Here is a 20947-nt window from a genome sequence, read left to right on the forward strand (position 1 = left end):
TCGACGACCATGCCAACTTAACTCTTTCTAACTTATACGCTACGAAACCAACTTAACTATCCTGTTAGGCGCGCAGTGAAACCCATCTTTTGATGGTTCTTAACAAGCGTCCGTACGTGCCACTTAATTAAATCAGTGGTGTTTAATTTATGTTCTTTGGATATGTTTACTTCTCTGACAAGACCAAATATATTCGGAACACATTCAATAAGTTTTTTAATTGATATAAGATGGTGAATAGGGTAGTAGAGATCAACTGACCATAACACTTTACATGAATGTAAATTCCACCCGAGACCGAATCAAGAAGATTCACCACAACCAAATCATCTTTTACTAAAAGATACACATAAAGGTATATAAACATTGTAGGTTTAATGCCTTGTATAAATGTATCATCAAATTGTTCAAGAATAACTCATAATTTTTCTTCCTCGCTATGATTATCATCATTCTTCTCCTGCTCTGTGTCATTAGTAAGACCTCCGTGACTTTCCTTATTGATATTTTCATGTGGTCTGTGCCTCCCCAGCACTACTCCAGTAGAGTTGGGGGCCATCAAGGGAAGCTAAATTTACAGAGAGAGATTAATTCAGGCTAGTTTTGAGATTATAGTTAATTTGTCCGAAAATTTTCAGAAGAATCAGTTGCAGGGATCAGATTTATTACTGGTGGTTTCTCCAATTATGTTTCAAAGTGCGCTGGTTAAAAAAAGGCCACGAGTATGATCAAGCTAAATCTTGAAAGTTAAAATTGCTTCTGCAGATTGCTTGGAGCTTTTCATTTGATTAAACGTCGAAATTCTCAACAAGTTAAAAGTGCTCCTGAAGGTCTCGCTTGAAGCTTGATCCAGAAGCTATGTCAATGGAGCTTCTCAAGGTCTTCACTAAGGAGGAGATGAGGCCTGATCCAGAGGTACTAGAGACTGTTGTGGAAACTATATATATCACCCAAGTATCACATCAGATTTTATTTTTCAAGAAGATGAACACTGCAATCTCTCTCCAGAACCCAAAATGTTGCACAGTACGGAGAGACAAGGCAGCGCTGAGTTCATATATTGAATTAGTAACGTTTACATACATTGAATCCCTTTTAGAATGATATTATTGCCATCTCCATTATCATACTTAATTATCTAGTTTCAGTCTCATATAAGGTTCCACTTAGGTCCGACCATAGTCACATGCATGTTTGTTATACCTCGGGACCAGAGGCGAACAGAGGTATAAGACCACGCAAGACTTGAGCTGATAAATGGTGAGCCTCAAAGATCTCTCCATCCAAGTTCCACACACTCTCTGCTTCCCCAATCGAAGTAAACGTGAACGCTCGTGTCTGCATACATTCCCCCCAATACATTTGAGCTAGAGATGATCAGAAACAGACATGGGGATCTGAAAAATAAAATGTCTTTCAAAACAAAACAAACCTTGTGATATTCCACAAACTCAAAGTTTAAAGGTTCCCCGCCTTTCTTCGCAAGCTCAGTGAGGTGCCTGCAACCATAAAGAAACCCATAAGGAAAAGAAGAAGCAAAAGAAAGATGAGAAGGCATTTATTACCATAAGTACTTGGGGCGTGAACAATCTTTGATGAGTATGAGATGAAGGAAACCGTCAGAGAGGTGTGCATCCACGACAAGACCGTCAGGTGCTCTTTCATTTCGGTTTGACATCACTGCCGCACCTATACTCAGAAACCGCCCTTTCGTTCTACACCATCTTGTTTTTTCTTGACGCGCACGTATGATATTCCCATCCTCTGCCTTGCTGCTGCTACAAACGCTGCATTTTGCGCGACATAGTATCTTCTCTGTTCTTGTTGTACTTCGAAATGGCCATGTCTTACTCCGCGTGAGTGGTGAAACTTTAGCGTTCTCTGCTTCTTCAAACATCACCTCTGCCTCATATGTTCTTGCATTTAACATATAAACCACCATTGTTCAGCACATCTTGGCAGCGTAAATTGTTAAATATGTTAAGGAAAATACCTGTGCTTCAAGAATACTTTAGTTCCAACATAATCATAGCGTTTAGGACCCATCCACCGATACTTTTCACTTTCTGAAATGACATCACCGTAAAACCCGTATCTGAACTAATCAATTGTACAGAAAACTCTGTTAGAGATCAGAACAATCCATTAAAGACAGTAGAGGTGATTCATTAAACAAATGAGAATGATTGACACCAACATCAAGGATGAAAAGTTAGAGCTTCATGACATAAATGCAAAGCATTTCACTAAAAGGATTTAGTCATTACCCAGCAAACGAGGCTGCATAACGAATAAAAGGTTCAATCGCTGATGTTGGTGTCGTTTTCCACCGCACGACCTGCATTGCATCAAGGAAGAGCTTTCTACCTAGAATGATATGCAGCGCAGATGTTACAGGATCACGCGCTCCTGTGGTGCTGTAACTCGACAGCATAAACAGTAGTTTTAAAACTTTAAGCTAACACAACTGATGCATCTTCTAATATATGGCACAAGATCAACTTTTGCTAGTAGAAGGAAGGATTAGAATTAATACACGATGGTAAGAAAACGTACCAAATAACTATGGCATCGGTTGAACCTGCCGGGATGAGGCCAAATCTAGGCCTTTCACCACTGAAGGGATGATCAGAATCTTCAGTTCCTGCAAATTGTTAAGAAAAGGAGCAAGACAAATAGAAAATAAGAGGATAAAATAAGAAACGGAGGAGATACTTGGCTAACTGAATGTCTTGTAGGGAATAAAACTCACTGACCTTGACATGAGCCATTGACTGTCCCTGTAAGGATAACAGTAACACCAAAAGATTACAACTAGTTAAGAGTCTTACAGCCAATTTGAAAAAAAAAAGATGAGATAAAGTTGATTCAAATACATACTGAAATTCATGACCTCTTGAACTGAATCATGAAGAAGAGGGAAGTGTTCCTTTTGGTCACTCTCATGAACGGCATCTCCTGATTCTGGAACTGAGGAGCTACCTCTACTTTGGACAGTACTAAAGGAATCAGAAGGACTTGGTGGAAGAGGGACTTTAAGCCTTGACAAAAGATATCCATTGAGGACCTCGTTGAAGAAACCGTCTCCACCCTGTACGTAGATCGAATTTTCCAAGATATCAAAATAGTGACAATCGTTTAACAAGAAAACAGATATATGATCCACAAGTAAGCCTCATGAGGAAGAAAATGTGACAACAGGAGGGGAGAAGTTTCATCAACTTTTACTAAACCATAACTTGACTCATAAATGTATTAAATTGAAGGTTATGTTATGTCACACCACTAAAGTATTTCACAGATGCACTTAGCGAATCAATCACTCAAATTATTGTTGAAAGATCTACAACTTACAACAGCTATGATGCCATCATATGAACGGAGTTCTTTGTTTTGGATAGATGCCATTACATCAAATGCATGTCCTGCTCGTTCTGTTACAATCACCTGATTTCAATGGCAAATCAAGAATATCAAACTAAGGAAAGCTATAGTATGCACAGTGAGCAAAACACGTATGTCTTTCTGTATGAGAGAGTTATATGAACACAAGAAACTACGCAAAATGTTGTAGAGACAAAGAAGGTCTCATTTGGCCAACACAACATTTCTCAACTAGCAAAAACTGTGGAAGTGATTGCTGCAATGTCTACTAAAACAATACATATACACATTACTACTCACTTTGCTGCAGGTATAAAATGTGACTACAGAATAAACAACAAGTAACTATTGATCTTGACAAACCACAACGAATCAAATACAATAATTGGTAACAACATTTCCCCTAATCCTCTGCCGTAGTACACAATCAAAACCGCAAGAAGTAATATCCCAATGCCTTTCTCCATCAAAGATTAACCTATAACAACTCTCATAAAGGCAATTACTAGATGATCATTCTACTAGTAATGTGATGAATAAAAAAACAGACCTTAGTATTAACTTTAGCGCGGATGAAAATCTTGGAAACAGTTTCCCATATCTTAAGACCACTTGCTTTGCCACTTCTCGGATGTACGAATACCTAAAGAGGTTGCAAGAAAATCATTCATAAGAATAAGAGCAACAAAGTGCACACAAAAAAATATATATATATAAATACCAATAGATTTCTTGGTCTTTCAACTTCCTTGATCAAAGAGTAATTCAACTGATCCATCCAGCTCTGGCACGTCTCCAAATCCATATGCCCAAAAGTGAATGCGGCGAGTTTCCAAAGGCAAGGCTCCTTGGGTGAAGTTTGAAACCCGTGGACAGTGAACCGATACATCTAACATCAAAAGCAAAACTCTCATTACATTGTAGTCTCTACAAGAAGAGAGAAGAAAGAAAAAGGTAAGAAAGAAAGAAAGAAAACCTGTTGAGTAGAAGTTAACAAGCGTTGTTTCCGGAAACATTCTTTGGCATGTCCAAGGCCTGACTTGGGACTATGCACCAAGCCATAGCTATCAAACTCCACAGCATATATATCAGAGAATCTGATCTCTGTTTCAGTGTTCTCCCAACTTCCAATTCCCAAACAAGCCGTTCCTTCCTGAACACACACAAAAAAAAAAACTAAATTTAAGAACGTTATCATCTATTATATATGACATGAATTTGGAAAGAGCATAAAAATATAAAAGTCAACGAAGAGAGTCGTCTCTCTGATTTAATCTTGAGGAAAGAGATAAAACACATATAAATCAATTGACGAATCTTACGCAATCTGAAGAATCCAAACATTTCCAGGACAAACCATGTTGATTCCGTGTAAGCAAAACATCTCCGACATGATCCAAGTGAAAACATCCGCTCATTACCGACAATTCACAATCCCGATCCACATTGCTGCCGGAATCTTCGTGCCCATCGTCCATTGTACTCGAGCTATAAAATCGAATCGATGTTTGCTTCAGCTTTCAAGATTAAAAGTACACAATTCGTCAATGAATTTGATTTTTTTTTGTCTGTTTACGACGATGATCGTCAACGGTCGTCGTTGTACGAGGAAAGAATATGTTGAGCATCAGAGAATTTCTAGATCTGAATGGGCCATTATGGGCTAATTGCATAGTTGGGCCTCTCTTTTATAATGGGCTCATTTTTTAGAAACATATAAAAGAATACTAGATTATGACCCGCGCTTTAGAAGCGCGGAATATTTTACGATGAAAATTTTTCACTAATAACTTAACAAATATTTTGGTAACTTTTAAAGAGTGTATTTAAAATATTCTTGCATTTAAATCAGTGTTTCTAAATTTAACCGATTATGATTATACCGGTTAATCCGGAGATCTGACAATTCAATTTAGGTTTTTAAAATATTCATATTAACAAAAATCACTAAAATCCGAGACTAACCGATTGAACTGATTGATGACCAATATGTAATCTAATTTGATTTAAATTGTAATAGTTTCATAATTTGTAATCTTATAATCCAAATTTTGAAGTTCATTATTTTGCAATTTATGAAATTATGATGTTTTTATAAAATTTTAAAGAGAAAATGATAAATATAAAATATTAAGATTAATTATTGTATTGTTTGAAAACATTGATAGTAGTATAAAAATATATTGTTTGGAAACATTGATAGTAGTATAAAGAAATAAGTATATTGTTTGGAAACATGGATAGTAGTATAAAGAAAGGAACATTAGTGATTTAATGTAGGTTTAACTATAAAGTATAAAGGTGTATTTAATTTAAAAACTTACAAAATAAATGTTAGGTCCAAAAGAATGTTTCTGTTTTAATAAGATAGACTAGATTTTGACCCGCGCTTTTGAATCGCGGGATATTTTACGATGAAAAATTTCACTAATAATTTAACAAATATTTTGGTTATTTTTAAAGAGTGTGTATTTAAAATATTTTTGAATTTAAATCAGTATTTTTAAATTCAATCTGATTGTGATTATACCGGTTAATCCGGAGATCTGACAATTCAATTTATGTTTTTAAAATATTCATATTAAAAAATCACTAAAACCCGAGACTAACCGATTGAACTGATGGATGACCGATATGTAATCTAATTGGATTTAAATTGTAATAGTTTCATAATTTGTAATCTTATAATCGAAATTTTAAAGTTCACTATTTTGCAATTTATGAAATTATGACGTTTCTACAAAATTTTAAAGAGAAAATGATAGATATAAAATAACTAAGATTAATTATTGTATTATTTGGAAAAATTGATAGTAGTATAAAAAATATATTGTTTGGAAACATTGATAGTAGTATAAAGAAATAAGTATATTGTTTGGAAACATGGATAGTAGTATAAAGAAAGGAACATTAATGACTTAATGTATGTTTAACTATAAAGTATAAAGGTGTATATAATTTAAAAACTTACAAAATAAATGTTAGGTCCAACAGAATGTTTCTGTTTTAATAAGATAGATGTTGAGCATCAGAGAATTTCTAGATCTGAATGGGCCATATGGGCTAATTGCATAGTTGGGCCTCTCTTTTATATGTTTCTCATTTTTTTCAAACAGCTCGTATATAATTGTATAGAGTTAATTAGCTTGCTGTAAGTTAAGTTAAATTACGCGTTTAAGTTCACCTGTCATCTAATTAGTGTACTCTTTGTTTTGATAATAATTACTAATATCTATGAGAAAAACTTTGCATCTGAGAGCCGATCCGATGTGTTAGCAAATGGATAAATAAATTATAAATAGTATCTAAAATCCAATCTAAAATATTTTTAACCTTCTATGCAAGATCAGTGTTTAAAATAATAATAATTAGATATCAGAAAATTTCTTGTTCTCTAAAGAAATGTATGTGTTCTTCCGAAACAACGCCTTCACTTAACAAAAGATACAGTAACACCGTTGGCTCAGACAGAGGTTTCCGGTTTGCCAATGGCAACGAACTGGACAAAAACGGATGCGCAACTTCCTCCATACGAATATGTTCCCATGAGAATATCCCTACTATCATCACACCACTTACCAAAATTGTTAACGTGAGCGCACACAATTAAAACATTGGTTTCTATGGTCAGTCTGCACCTAACTTATTAAAAAAGCTTTCTATCACACAAAAAAAAAGTTCAAATGATCCAAAGATGTATCAGGAACTAGATATGATATGTCGACATATGATATGTCGACACCAATACCACCAAAAGTTTCGAATCCCAAACTGAAAAAGTACAGAAAATAAATTATTATCAGTAAATAAAATATCTTATGGCATTTATGAAGGAAACAGTGTGAACTGGGAGCTTCCAGCCTGAATCTCTGCATATTTCACAACAGCATAGCAAGGGGTTAAGACGTGAGTCCCAAACTTCCAACAAGAAAGATGTAAGATAATCACGGTACAAAAGGAGGCTCCAAGAAACATCACACCTGTAAAAAAGTTAAGACAATAGAAGAAAACAAAAGGTTCATGTCAATAAAAAATAAGAGGGACAAACTTCTGGAACCTATGCTACTGGTACTATAGATCTTGTCACATGGAAACGAAACTGAAAACAAATGCGGGCCAGAAAACACGTTAGGAGTTACTGAATAAACAAAGAAGACGAAAAATAATAGAGATTGAAAAAAAATCAGATTGGTAAAATATTTTTGATCATCCAACTAGCAAATTCTATGAATTAGAGTCGAATACCAGAACAGATGCTCCTTTAGCCGTGGGACTGCTCACAAACACAACAGTAACCAGATTAAATGAGCTTACATCAATTAGTTAACATCTTACAAAACTATAAACAGAGAATTACATAAAAAACGAACATAAAAGGAGAAAAACTTTCGAAAAAGGCAGTATCACACAACATACTCAACTTGGTTCATCCTGCAACTGCAAGTCTAAAAATGATAATTCCGGAAAAAAACATTTCTAAAACGTATAACTTTTCAGGATGAAAACTTTTATCATATGTTTAAAGCCAAAATGACCAGTTTCAAATTCCAAAATTTAAAACCCGTTAGCCAAAAAATATCAAATGAGGATATCTTACCTCTCCACTAAGGAGTTTATCCTTAGAACACCACATGCTACTTCATCTCAGCCATGAACTTCTCATACTCAGAATCTCCAACAGTGGATGGATTCTCTGCAGGTGGCTGAACTGGAGGCTTGGGAGCCCAGGGTGCGTTCCCCATGCTCTGGGGATATCCAACAGAAGGTGGCAGAGGAGGATTAGGTGCCCAAGGTGCATTACCTAGACCTTGCGAGTGATCAGATGACGGCATAGGAGGATTGTTCGCCCACGGCATATTACCCATGCTTTGGGAATGATCAGCAGACGAGGTCGGCACTGGAGGTGGAGGTGGAGGTGGAACAGCAGTGTAATAAGATGGATAACTCATATACGGAGGCTGTCCAGGCACACCTGAAAGCGAACCACCATAGACATTTGGTGGCACAGATGAAGGAGGAGTACCACTCTCTGCTTGTACTCCTGGTGGGAAGCTTTGCTGGCTTTCACTAGTAGTAGTGCCAGGTGGAGGAGCTTGTGTCACATGAGGAGGTGGTGGTGGTGGTGGGTAGTGCATTCCATAAGGAGACATATGTTGACCAGGGACGGGATGGTAAGAACCAGGAGGAGGCGGAGGAGCATATTGAGAATAGGAAGGAACAGGAGGACCCCAAGGAACTGGAGCCGGTGAATATGAAGGATTTGGCAGTTGCCCACCAGCGCCATATGGTTGTGATGGTGGAGGAGGATAAGATTGAGTAGGTGGGGGAGGTGCCGGGGGCCCAGGAGGCGGTGCCGGTTTACCAGCAATCCTGACAGCAAGTGTTTTACCTTCTAACCGATAACCATTCATTGCCTGTATCGCCGAATTGGCCATCTGGACATCTGCGTACTTAACAAAACCATAGCCTCTGCTCAGACCAGAAATATGGTCCTTGATTACCTTTGCCATCACAATTTCACCAAAGGGTGAAAAAAGATTAATCAAACCATCGTCCTCAAGCATCGTAGGTAAGAACCCAATGTAGAGATTTTTTTCATCATATTCTTTGGAGGGTTTGGCTGGATTTGACCCTAAGCCAGGATGCGCACTTGCCCCACTGCCCCCATTGCTAGCCCATGGAGGATTACTTCCCCCCGAACTTCCCGGTCCAAGAGCCAAGGTATTAGTACTCTGTTTGAGAGAAGATTCAGGGAGAGTTCCTCCTAACTCAGCCAAAAAGTTCTGATATTCATCATCCATTTTCTTCCCATTAGTATCCTTCACGGGGCAATCAATAGTAGGGTGTCCACCATCACCACAAATCTTGCAAAGCACATCACTTTTAAAGGTATTCAAACGAGATGGACACGCGAACTGCCTATGTCCAGGCTCACCACACAGCCTACAGAATTCTTCATCCCTTATAGTACCATTCAAGGTAGCAAGCTCCCTCAGCTGTTGCCTCTTGTGTTCGTTCAGCACCTCATCAACAGGCTGAAGAAGCTTCTCGACCATACTAGCAGCAGCTTCAAGTGCCTCCTGAGTCTCAGCCTCAACCAAAACATGCAAATCCTCATTTTCAGCAGGGTCGTACTTCATATCCTTCTTCTGCAGCCTACCTTCCTTCATAGACCCTTTACCCCTAATCACAATCTTAGCACCAGTCTCCCTCTCCATCCTCTTCTGAGTATTCCCCCTGGGACCAATAATAAGACCAATGAAATTATAACCGGGATAATCCTTCATCGGAATGAACAGCTTCTTCTGGAGCTTGGGAGGCCTGTAATCCGCCGGTGGTTTAAAAGCAGGATTCTTTTTAATAATCTGAGATATAATCTCTTGCCTCTCTCTATTCAACCTCTCCCTCGCTCTGTACTCCCTAGTGTTGATCCTAATCCCCATGTTATCATACACAGGCTCTGGGGAAGGCGACCTCTGCCCCTCGGGTCTATCATCCAAAGCCATACCAGACTGAAGCAGCCTACTGATATCAAGCAACCTGCTGTTCAAAACCTGAATCTCGGGATCGAACTCGATACCTCCGACGATCTCCTTGATGTAATCGGGCAGCTGAATCGTCGGCTTCGGCTCGTCGTCAGCCCATCTCGACTTACGCTTCCTAGTACCGGAATCGCCGCCGCCACCATCGGCGCTCGTGTTGTTAACCGACTCGGAAGGAGGAGGATCCCACCTGCTCCGACGCTTCCTCCGGGTTGTGGTGTCCTCGGATTGGTTCTTGTCGTCACCGGTAACGCCGTTAGAGGAGCCGTTGGTAGCTTCGGGAGCAGGAATCTGATCGGGGGCGAGGGAAGCAGAGTTATCGTCCTTGAGAGAAGCTACGGTTTCAGAGGAAGCAGGAGGAGAAGGTTGATCGAGGGGATGAGAAGAAGGATTCAATTCGACGGAATCCATGGCGAGGTCGAGAACTAGGGTTTCGGATTTGGGAGAAAGCAAAGAGATGAAAGAGGGCTATGTGTGTAGGTTTAAGTTATGACGAAGGTCAAGTTGCAATTTTAGATAGGCGACAAAAGTAGAAACGAGGCTCGGAGATTAACAGAGGCGGCTTTAGCTCTGTTGGGCTGGTACCAGACTTAGGCCCATTTTAAGCCCAGATTATTATTTAACGACACTATATTTGATCAAGTGGGTGGGGACGGGTTCGGATTCAGTTTGGTTCGGATAGATGGTTTTAGGTTTTTGGGGTCAGATTTCAGGGTATTTCTAAATTTCTGTACAAATCTTTGTGAGTTCGGTTTGAATTCGAATAACCCATTTAAATTATTTTAAATTGGTTATATATTTTAAATTTTTGAAAATCAATAAACAAAATATTGCATATATATTTGAATAGCATATGTCAAAATATCTAAATTTAACAGTGTCGATCGACACGGGATGAACAGTACGCATAATGAACAGTGTCGTTCGACGCGTAATGAACAGTGTCGAAATGAACAGTCCCGGGATGAATAGTGTTTTCTGACACAGAATGAATAGTATCGTTCGATGATTAGTTCACATTGTCGATCGCTGTGCTTGGAGAGTGTCAATCGGCTCTAGAAGATCAGCGTCATTCGATACCTAGATTTCTACGCTATTGATTGCTACTTTGAGGCTATCCTCTTATACTTATGGATCACGCATACTGGATCATGTGGCTCTACTAGTAAGAGCGTTATCTCATCGTTAAGGTTTTTTTTTTTTAAATGTTAAGATTTTCTAGCTAAATTTTTATTGATGTTTTTTTCAAATATGAAAACCTAAAATAGGTAAACCATATAAATGCATAACCAATTGAGCAAAATACAATAAATAACAATTTAATCCGTAAAATTTAATGAATATCTAAGTAATAAAATAAAAAATTGAGAAGAGAGACAAAAAAATAATATTTTATTTAAGATATAATGAGATATCCATTAAGGCTTTTAATTAAAGTTAAATTACTATATTTTAAAGATTGAAATTAAACTAATTAAATTTTTATTAAAATAATAATCTTATTTGATTTAGAACCTCTTTTTAGGTACTAGAGTAATGAGGTTGCACTTATATATTTTTATATATATAGTCTCTATCGTACATCCCTAGGAAATACAACCATCAAGTAGCAAACTAACAAATCGTTTATTAGAAGAGTATTACGATAATGTTATCATCATATGTTACTATCATATGCCTCATCATGATTTCTCTCGTTCCTCTACATCAAAGTATGTACAATGCAAGGATTCATATACAAAAGATATTCAATTTTCAATAATTTATATCATGATATGCATTGCAACTATGCATATACTATTAGATTCTCATTTTTAATCCTAGTTTTTTATGCAGTGGCAAACGCAGCTGATTTAGAATTCGAGAGAAAGTGCGTCCATATTCGTTGGTGTAAAGGAAAACGTTGTATTTGCTGTGACAACGCAACGGAAATATTAAAATGTTATGATACGCTAGCAGCATGCATGCCTCATTGTACGAATCCAACTATTTGAGTGGCTTAAGAAAGTTTTAGAAAATATAATATAATCATGTGGAATATCTTAATAAGATAATATATATATATATATATATATATATATATATATATATATTATAAAATAAAGATATTAATGAACTATTGCTTTGGGTATTATATATATCATCTACTTTATAATATACATATGATTAAGAATAATACAAGTTTATGCAAGAGAAAATCTTCCTTGTGGTATAAGAATAATAAAATGTCCCCTAAAATAGAATATATCAAATACACACTGCAAATAGAAACAAAAAGAACTGATCAAGAAGATAAATTGCAAAGATAAAAAGAGAAAAAGGTGAATGTAGAAGATTTTCAATGCTATTGAACACAATGTCATAATCATTTAATCTTTTAAAGAATCCCAAAGTAAATGACGATTCAGAGTTCCAACAAGGAGAAGTCTACAGAAGTTCACATGTCGATGACACGTTTTCTACAGTCTCTTCAACGACAATTCGTTGATAGACAATTGCATCAACGACTGAAAGATGATTTGATTCAATATATATGGCATAGATTTGAACATGACGAAGACAACAATTGATCTCCGAAGTTTCTTTCAAATAAATCTTGTTAATTTTAATGATCTTTGTTTCATGTTTTTATTTAAAAATATATGTTTAAAATGTTATCTTTATTATATTTTATTTAATAAAAAAAATTTAATTTTAATAATAATGTTTAATATTATTTTATTTTTAAATAATCCTAAAATAAGAATTAGCAATGGAGACATCAAAATCTCAAGGTTTTTCACTAAGGAGGTGTTATTCGATTGAGAGTTTAGTGAATTGAAAATAACCGTAATTAGGATTCTTTTAATGGATTTGAGTGGATTCTTTAAAAGATGAGAAGGATTTAAATAAAATGGTTTGTAATGCATTTTGATTTCTGTGAAGGATTTCAATGGAATACGTTTCCGCAATTATTATGGGTTCCCTTTGAAAAAATACTGCTAGATTAGAAGATAGTGGCTGCATATATTACAAAATAACTTACTTCAGTTTGCAGGGTGATTTTTTCTTTATAAATTGCATGTTGGTTTGGTTGTGTTTTACGCTAGTTGCTGTAATCTAGGTAAGCAAAGTATGTTCAGTCAACAACTCAACCATAATCTGTGGAGAAGATTTTGAAAGGAACGGAAACTTGTTTCCTACTGTTTAAAGCTCAACGGCTTTTGATTTTCCTTTGCTAGATTTTGCTACTTGATTGCAGCAACCTCTTTGATTCTTTCCTCAAATGTATCAGAGAATGGTTCACGTCATGCAAGAGCTGGCCAATTAATAACCAAAGCGCTTGAAGAGTATAGGAACCATCATGTCCTAGTTAACCCATCTCTCTCAAAATCACTCCTCAGCTTCTTCATCTTCTGGCTCACCACACTCTCCACCGATGTACCACTAAACGTAACCACGCCGTATTTTCTCCCTCCTGCCTCCTTAATCACTACTCTCTCGTCCATTGGACGCGGTGCATCCTCCGCCTTCTTGTACATCTCCGACAACAGAAACTGCATGTCACCGTCTTCTTCTTCTCTCCTCCTTCTTCGTTGGTCACAGCCGGAGCAGTTTGCCGACGCCCAGGTACTTGGCCAAGAGGCCCAAGACCATAAAGCCGCCGTCTTTGTTGCCGAATTCAGAAGGATCATAGATTCTGGTGAAGAAGGATGATATTTGAATTCATAAGGATCATAGATTATGGTGAAGGAAGGATGATAAAAAAAGGAATGGTGGTGCAGGAAGAATTTGAAATCCACGTAAAAAAAGCTAGGATTTGTTTCCTCTTGTTTTTTATTAAAAAGTCCATCAAAATCTATTATAACTGATTTCTCAAGAAATCTATTGGGATATTGAATAACAGGGGAATTTAATTCTTTCTAAATTCTATTTGACAAATCCTCAATCCAATAACACTGGATTTTAATTCACTTTGTGCAATTCCACAATGAATAACACTGGATTTCATGTGAGACTTAAATTCCATCAAACTCCATTAAACTACCAAATTCAATAACACCTCCTAAGTCTCTTCAACATCTTTATTCTTTAAAATTTATTAAAATTTGATCAAGAAACTCTTAATGGGTATGTGGGATAAACATGCTGTAAGGGTCCATACTTCCTTTACTGATGAACATTGTATGAGAGGGTTAATATTTTTAGTTAGCGTGTTGATTTATAAGCTTAATAGAGATTTTGAAGCGTATACTTCACAAAATGAAATATGAATGAACATTCCCTTGTAGAACGTCCGACTTAAGAGCAGAAGCCATACCAAGGAACTAAAAAATTGACTATTTGACCCCACTTTAGAGTTTAGAGCAGCTACAACACGGGTTGTTAATGCAATCCTTAGGTATAATTCTTAAGCTTAGGGGATTTAAAAACAATATAACACGCGGATGAGCTACGGAACAGTCCTTAATTAAGAGGATTAAGAGCACCTCTAATGGTGTTACCCACCATTGGAGTCCTTAGAAATAGAATATTGTTTTTTTTAATAGTTAAGAATTTTTATCATAATTTTATGTTTAATAGTGTTATCCATTATGGTGTTTTTAGATTTTTTTTTTTACCATTGGACATACAATTATGATAAGATTTTTAACTATTAAAAAAATAATTTATTTTAAGAACTCCAGTGGTAGGTAACACCATTGGAGATGCTGTTAGAAACTATTAACGTTCATTTAGAAATAGTAAACTATAAACATATTCCCAGCTTTTCACACAATCTCCAATAGATGGTTTAATAATTGAGTAATAGTGGGTGTTTATATTCTAACAAGTAACAAGTAAGTAGCATTATTGTTTAGAGTTAAATCGTAGAATATGGAAACCACATTAATAGGCAGCTAAACTGCCGTTGTTTAGGGAGTGTGTGCACAAGTGGGAAACCTGAAATTAGGGTATCTGTTACCGACAGCAACATGTATCTGTCTTACTGGATTAATCTTAAAAAAAAAATTTTTGCCACCTGAAATATATAAATTAAAAAGTGTAAATTACAAAGGCCCAAAACCAGGCCTAAATAAACACACCAGACTACAAGCCTCCGAAACAAAGCAAAAGCTCAAGTCCAAAAGAAAAAAACCCGAGCCCAACAACCACCGCTCAGCCCAGCTCATCCCCCACGTGGAGAAACCACAGATCCACGGGGAGACGCGTGTCAGACGCCGGGACCTTGTCATCTCGATCGGCTAGAACTTGCCGTCGGGGCCGCAACCGCACCTTCACCGGATTTTCAAATCACCAACTCCATCCCAACGGAGATCGACGCTGACGTAAACGGAACCAAACCACCGGAATCACCGGGAGAATACCAAAGACCTCTGATTCCACCTCCAACGACAAATATTAGAGGTAAAGGAATCATCGGCATGCAACCTGGACTCGATCTTCAGAGAGTTTCCACCGGCACCGCCGAGAACTCCTCCGAATTCAGCCCCAACCACCATAACAAATCACCTCACTCTCAGCCCGAACACATCCTTGGGAGACAGAAACCGACAACCAATACCAAAGGCGAGAATGGTACGGCCCCAGAGGCATACGCCGACGACAAACGGAGCGTGAGCTTCCGTGTTCCGGGAAACCGACGGCGGACCACCATCTAAGAAGAGAGGACATGGCCGCAAACTAAGACAAGACAAAAAAAAAAAAAAAACTAAAGCTGATGCCGGACCGGCGGCGGCTAGAGAAACCAGAGCCGCCGGCCGGAGACGAAGTCGCAAAACGAAGGTGGTTGAAGAGAGAAGGCAGAGGAAAAGTTTAGAAAGAAAAAGCTTTTATAAAATCTGGATTAAACTAATTTGATACTGTGTTTCCATTAAATTCTAATTTATTCAGTGACGTAGTCGTTTATTTAGTACTATGTTTATTGTTTAAGTGCATATTGCAATATCCTCTCTAATTCATAAATTATTTTGCTTTGAATTTTGTTTGATATTTCAACTTGTAATTTTTTTATACGTTCAAGATTAATTTAATCTTATTAAACTTATATGTATTTTATTGCTTTTAATTATTCGTGTTATTTTTAATAACATTTTCTGACATTTTATAAAATATGTCTTAATTCTTATTGGCAATATAGTGATTGTAGGAATGGTAAAATATGTTTTTGTAATGAATGAAATTACATGTAATTAGTCACTAGTGACTATTCCAAGAAATTATCAACTAATTGGCAAAAAAAATTGATTCCACGTATTCATGTGAGATAAATAAAAAAAAATATGTTGACAAAAATATAAAAATTATAAATCAAATTAAAATCATTTTATAATTAAAAAGAATGGATGGAATAAGATAATTTAATAAGACAAATACATATACTAATTTCATTCAAATAATCATATTTCATTCTTTTGATTTTAATTCCATCTATTACATATAAGTCACCAGCCTTAATGTTTAAGGATAGTTAATTAAGTGGAGTGGACCCCTTTAGATAGTGGGGAGATGTGCACAAGACTTATCTATTGTCTTATTCTCTCACAGTCAACTCTAATCCCAGCGTGATACCCATTAACTGCTTGCTCCTTCATTTTACCCCAAAAATAAAAATAAAATAAAATTCGAAACCTCTTCTCTCTTTCTTATCTCTCCGGAAACATCTCTTTCCAAGTATCCGTTGTAACAGTTCGTGTAAACACAAAAAATCGCCACTCAGAATTAAGAAGCAGAGTCGAAAGAAAGAATCGAATCGAAGTTTCGAAGAAAACGATGTCGTTTCGGGAGAAGATGCCGACGAGTCCCAAATCGCCTCTACGGAGGAGACGCGCGAGCTGGACCGGGTCATGGCTCAACCACCCAACGACGTCGTTCAAGGAAGTCGTCTCCGCCGTGATCCAGGCCCAGTCACCGAGATCCACCTCTAAACCCCGAAACTCAGATTTCAATTTCGACTTCGATTTCGATTCCGATTCCGATTCCTTCAAGTTCGTCGTCGATCGAACGCTCTCCTTACCCGACTCCCTCCTCCTCAGAATCCTCCAGAAGCTCCCCGATTTCCAGAACAACAACGACGTCTCCCTCGTCTGCAAACGGTGGCTGAATCTCCAGGGACGCCGTCAACGCGCTCTCAAGCTCCTCGATTGGGACTTCCTCTCGTCAGGGAAGCTCGCCTATCGGTTCCCGAAGCTCACCGCCGTCGATCTGACCAACGCGTGTATGAATCACCCAAACTCCGGCGTCCTCCTCTGCCACAGATCGATCTCGTTTCGCGTATCTTCCGATTCGTCGAATTGGGAAGAGAATCTGTTACCGAGCGAAGTGATCGACGCAGGGCTTAGGGTTTTAGGAAGAGGAAGCTGCGATTTGCTAAAACTCGCGGTGATCAACGCTACTGAGTTAGGTTTACTCGGTTTAGCTGAGCACTGTTCCGATCTGCAGGAGCTTGAGCTGCACAGGTGTAACGATAATATCTTACGTGGCATCGCTGCTTTCGAGAGTTTAAGAGTGTTGAGACTGGTGGGAAGCGTTGGAGGGTTGTATACTTCGTCTGTTTCTGATATTGGTTTGACGATATTAGCGCAGGGGTGTAAGAAGCTGGTGAAGCTTGAGCTTAGCGGCTGTGAAGGTAGCTTTGATGGGATTAAAGCCATTGGGCAGTGCTGTGAAGTGCTTGAGGAGCTTACGGTTTGTGACCATAGGATGGATGATGGCGGTTGGATATCTGGGCTTTCGTATTTCGGGAGTTTGAAGAGGCTGAGAGTGTTGTCTTGCGGGAAGATTGATCCTTGTCCTGGGCCGGAGAAGATGCTTAGGTCTTGTCCGGGTCTGGAGAGTTTGGAGATCGAGAGGTCTTGTTTGAGTGATAAAGAAGGGGTGAGAGCTTTGTTTAAGGTGTGTGATGGAGTGAAGAAAGTTTGTATTCGGGATTGCAGGGGGTTGGATGGTGATTCTTTCAGCTTGGCTAAAGCTTTCAGGTATCCCTTGCAATGATATTAACTATTCTGCTAGTTTTTTTACTTCGGCTTTAGATCATCTTTTTTTTTGTTTGTTTGTAGGAAGGTGAGGTTGCTGTCGCTGGAAGGATGCTCAGTACTAACAACAGGGGGTTTAGAGTCGGTCATTTTGCACTGGGAAGAGCTCGAGAGCATGAGAGTAGTGTCGTGTAAGAATATAAAAGACAGCGAGATTTCACCGGCACTCTCGTCTTTGTTCTCCCTTCTCAAAGAACTGACGTGGAGACCAGACACAAGGTCTCATCTCTCGTCCAAGCTCGAAGGTGCTGGAATTGGAAAGAGAGGCGGCAAATTCTTCAAGAAGAGATGATGTATCTTATTTGCCCACAAAATTCTTTAGTTATCTTCTTCCTGGGACGGTATTACTCTGTTTGTATAATCTTTCTTTAGTAACAAATATGCAGTCAATGTTGAAAACTCTTGTGTATTGCAATTGTTCTATTATGTATAATAATTATTAAAAAAAACTATTCACGTCCATATAGCATCAAATTTCAAAGATTATTATGGCTTTTCATTCAAATTGGGGAAATTAGTATCAAAGAGCCATTGAAGGTCTTGGTCCCAAATGAATTCAGAAACTGCAAGTCTACAACTTCACAGGATTACAAGAACTGCCCAAGTGCGGTTGATTGAAAGGTAGGAGAGAGAATTTAAAAGGGCAGAAGAGATGCATCTATTGCAAAATGGACCATTGAACAAGATACAAGTGAACGAGGATCTAACCATCGTAACTTTTATTGTAACTTTACCAAATTTTATTCAATCATCACGCAGATCCATCCAGTCTGTGTCCTGTATTTGCAGAGACTCCTTTGTAAAATAAAGTCTTTTTTGGTTGCAAGCAAAGACTCCAGAAAATAATAGCTAACCCCAAAAAGCTTATTCTTCCTCCTGCGTATGTATACACCTAAGTGTAGACACAGAACTCGAAGAATAAACAAAATTACTGAACCCAACTTCTAATAAAGAAACTTCTGTTTCGTATAAATTTGTTACCTCAATTAGGCATCTGTCATTCGAGCCCACTAGATTCTGTAGTCTTTGAATCAGAATCAAACCACAAGGTAGAATAAAAGAAAGCTATAGCATCTCCAATGTCGAGAAATACAATGAAAAACGTAAAAAAGGTTATACAGGTTTTACCTACCTCAACGCTTTTGACCTCTTAACAAATAACCGATGGAGGTTGGATAAAGGTCTTAAACTCTTACAATAGCTGTCTGAACGGGTAGAAAGACAATATTTTATCCTTCAAATTTTAACAAGTTCCAAATAAAAGAAAACACACATGCCAATGAAACTTAGGGAGAAGACACAAGTTCTACCTCATGAGTTTGCAAAGTTCTCTCAAACTAGTACTGGCGAACCGGACTTCTCGACGCCCTTCTGCGACCAGACCTTCCATGAGGAGAACGAGACCTGCTTCGGTCACGACCATCTCTCCCACTCCTGGGTCTCCTGTCATAATGCTTTCTATGATTTCTACCATGATCTCTGTGTCTGTCCCTATCTCTATCATTATCACGGTATCTCTCTCTATCACTAGAACCACTCCTCCTACTCTCGCTTTCCCTCTCCCTCGGTTTCCTCTTATCATCTGCTTCTTTCCCTCTGACTAGCCTTTCTTCTTCCCTTCCTTTATCTTTAGCAGCCTGCATTTAAAAAAAAAATTATAGATCTTACAAGGAGCAAGGGATTCAAATATTAATTCAGACTTACCTTTTGTTCAGCAAGAAAATCTCGGACCATGCCATAGCCAACATGCTGCTTCCCAGTGACATGAGACTGGGTCCTTTCTACAGCATCATTAGAGACAAGGAATGAACCACAAACATCACACAGTGCCATCTTCTTCTCCTGTACCATCGCTAGCACCTTGTCATTTGGTCGCTGTATCAACATTGCCTTCTCCGTATTAAGCCCTTCCACCTACAAAAATTACAAAAAAGATTTAGTTAAATGTGTCAGATAGAGAGTAACTACAAACAGGAAGGAATCAAGCAGATCACACAATTTTACCCAAAAAAAAAAAAACTCAACATCACAAAAGAAGAGTACCTTTCTCATTAGGGCTTCAGCTTCATCCACCTTGCCTTCTTCACCAAGTGCTTCCACTTGCTCAAGAAGGTTCTTAATCTTCTCCTCCAAAACAGAGAGCTGCTCAGCTTTCTCACCAGACAGAGAAGGTGGTGGAGGAGGTTCAAGCTCTTGCGCAAGGCGCTCTTGTCCACGCCTTACCTTCCTGTCAAGATCATTCACCTGTGTAACCAATTCCAAATCTATAAGCATACAGAAGAAACCGATACTAACGAGAAAAGTAATCATTAGGCACCAGCTTCTCGCAGAATTGAACAAGCTCAGCCTCGAACTTAGGAACATACGAATCATGCCTCGGAGAGTTCTCAAAGCTGAAACAATCAAATCCAAAAACACCAAAACTTAAAGACTTATTGAATCGAATCGAATCGAATCAAATCAAATAACAAAAAACGATTCAGATTCGGGAAAAAAATCACGAAATCAAATCAAATCAACACAGTTGGAGATTGTTTTTGAATCGAGAGACTCACCTCTCTTTGAGCTTGGGATCATGAATCCTCGAGCACGCACCGAGATCGCTCTTGGTGTTGACGAAGAGGTCATGAGGGCAAAATCGAACCATGTAGAATGCGCAGACCTCTCTGTCATCCCACTTGATCTCTTTGAATCCTCTCCTCTCTTCGTCCGTCAGATCACGAGCTGCGACAATTCGTTTTCGTTAATTGGCTAATTCAAAACACACAAAATCTACTTTAGATTGATTGATTGATTGCTATTCGTGAAAAACAAAACTCACCTGCGCCCATAAGTTCGTCCAGCAGAGCTCGTTGAGCATCCATGGCGGATTACGAAGAATCGAATTCGAGAGAGTGATGATTATTAGGGTTTCGTTCGCCACGAGATTGGCTAAAGGGCGTCGTCGTCTGTCTACCGTTGAATCTATGTATTGGCAGAAACTGAACCAAAATCAATCTAAACCGA

General features: G+C 38.0%; 4 protein-coding genes across 7 annotated transcripts; 1 reads left to right on the forward strand and 3 right to left on the reverse strand.

Annotated features, from left to right (window-relative positions):
* Nucleotides 1-1035: 1035 nt before the first annotated feature.
* On the reverse strand, nt 1036-4992 carry LOC130509213 (ceramide kinase-like). The gene is made up of 13 exons (XM_057004956.1): nt 4707-4992; nt 4361-4537; nt 4106-4273; nt 3935-4027; nt 3355-3447; nt 2881-3091; nt 2757-2780; nt 2557-2644; nt 2268-2417; nt 1994-2095; nt 1566-1916; nt 1433-1499; nt 1036-1338 (listed from the first exon to the last, which is right to left on the reverse strand). Exons 1-13 carry the CDS (start codon nt 4860-4862, stop codon nt 1198-1200), a joined length of 1821 nt encoding a protein of 606 aa, XP_056860936.1. The 5' UTR covers nt 4863-4992; the 3' UTR covers nt 1036-1197.
* Nucleotides 4993-6654: 1662 nt separating this feature from the next.
* On the reverse strand, nt 6655-10434 carry LOC108830171 (splicing factor-like protein 1). Of its 3 annotated transcripts, XR_008943357.1 has the most exons (3): nt 7982-10434; nt 7630-7657; nt 6655-7364 (listed from the first exon to the last, which is right to left on the reverse strand). XR_008943357.1 is itself a non-coding variant. In XM_057004954.1 (2 exons), exon 1 carries the CDS (start codon nt 10335-10337, stop codon nt 8019-8021), a length of 2319 nt encoding a protein of 772 aa, XP_056860934.1. In that variant the 5' UTR covers nt 10338-10434; the 3' UTR covers nt 6655-7364; nt 7982-8018. The 3 variants fall into 3 exon arrangements, 2 of the variants coding, with proteins under 2 accessions (XP_056860934.1, XP_056860935.1); XM_057004954.1 differs by lacking the exon at nt 7630-7657; XM_057004955.1 differs by having other exon boundaries at nt 6655-7657.
* A 6093-nt stretch (nt 10435-16527) lies between these two features.
* Nucleotides 16528-18403, forward strand: LOC108847481 (F-box protein At5g51380). The gene is made up of 2 exons (XM_018620724.2): nt 16528-17884; nt 17966-18403. The coding sequence occupies exons 1-2, from the start codon at nt 16680-16682 to the stop codon at nt 18231-18233; spliced, it is 1473 nt and encodes a 490-aa protein (XP_018476226.1). The 5' UTR covers nt 16528-16679; the 3' UTR covers nt 18234-18403.
* Nucleotides 18404-18991: 588 nt separating this feature from the next.
* LOC108847482 (uncharacterized) lies at nt 18992-20909 on the reverse strand. 2 transcript variants are annotated; one of them, XM_018620726.2, is made up of 7 exons: nt 20763-20909; nt 20497-20665; nt 20259-20334; nt 19985-20185; nt 19646-19855; nt 19252-19578; nt 18992-19146 (listed from the first exon to the last, which is right to left on the reverse strand). In XM_018620726.2, the coding sequence occupies exons 1-6, from the start codon at nt 20803-20805 to the stop codon at nt 19279-19281; spliced, it is 999 nt and encodes a 332-aa protein (XP_018476228.1). In that variant the 5' UTR covers nt 20806-20909; the 3' UTR covers nt 18992-19146; nt 19252-19278. The 2 variants fall into 2 exon arrangements, with proteins under 2 accessions (XP_018476228.1, XP_018476227.1); XM_018620725.2 differs by having other exon boundaries at nt 18992-19578.
* Nucleotides 20910-20947: the final 38 nt, after the last annotated feature.

This window comes from Raphanus sativus, chromosome 3, assembly GCF_000801105.2.
Source record: "Raphanus sativus cultivar WK10039 chromosome 3, ASM80110v3, whole genome shotgun sequence".
NCBI lineage: Eukaryota > Viridiplantae > Streptophyta > Magnoliopsida > Brassicales > Brassicaceae > Raphanus > Raphanus sativus.

What these genes read in the sequence shown, in the direction of transcription:
- LOC130509213 (XM_057004956.1), bottom strand. Translation starts at nt 4,862, where the DNA reads ATGGACGATGGGCACGAAGATTCCGGCAGCAATGTGGATCGGGATTGT. An exon ending in ACCGATGCCATAGTTATTTG is followed by an intron (nt 2,418 to 2,556) that starts GTACGTTTTCTT and finishes GTCGAGTTACAG; the next exon opens with CACCACAGGAGCGCGTGATC. An exon ending in AAAGTATTCTTGAAGCACAG is followed by an intron (nt 1,917 to 1,993) that starts GTATTTTCCTTA and finishes GTTAAATGCAAG; the next exon opens with AACATATGAGGCAGAGGTGA.
- LOC108830171 (XM_057004954.1), bottom strand. Translation starts at nt 10,337, where the DNA reads ATGGATTCCGTCGAATTGAATCCTTCTTCTCATCCCCTCGATCAACCT.
- LOC108847481 (XM_018620724.2), top strand. Translation starts at nt 16,680, where the DNA reads ATGTCGTTTCGGGAGAAGATGCCGACGAGTCCCAAATCGCCTCTACGG. An exon ending in AGCTTGGCTAAAGCTTTCAG is followed by an intron (nt 17,885 to 17,965) that starts GTATCCCTTGCA and finishes GTTTGTTTGTAG; the next exon opens with GAAGGTGAGGTTGCTGTCGC.
- LOC108847482 (XM_018620726.2), bottom strand. Translation starts at nt 20,805, where the DNA reads ATGGATGCTCAACGAGCTCTGCTGGACGAACTTATGGGCGCAG. An exon ending in GGACGAACTTATGGGCGCAG is followed by an intron (nt 20,666 to 20,762) that starts GTGAGTTTTGTT and finishes GAATTGTCGCAG; the next exon opens with CTCGTGATCTGACGGACGAA. An exon ending in ATTTTCTTGCTGAACAAAAG is followed by an intron (nt 19,579 to 19,645) that starts GTAAGTCTGAAT and finishes TTTTAAATGCAG; the next exon opens with GCTGCTAAAGATAAAGGAAG.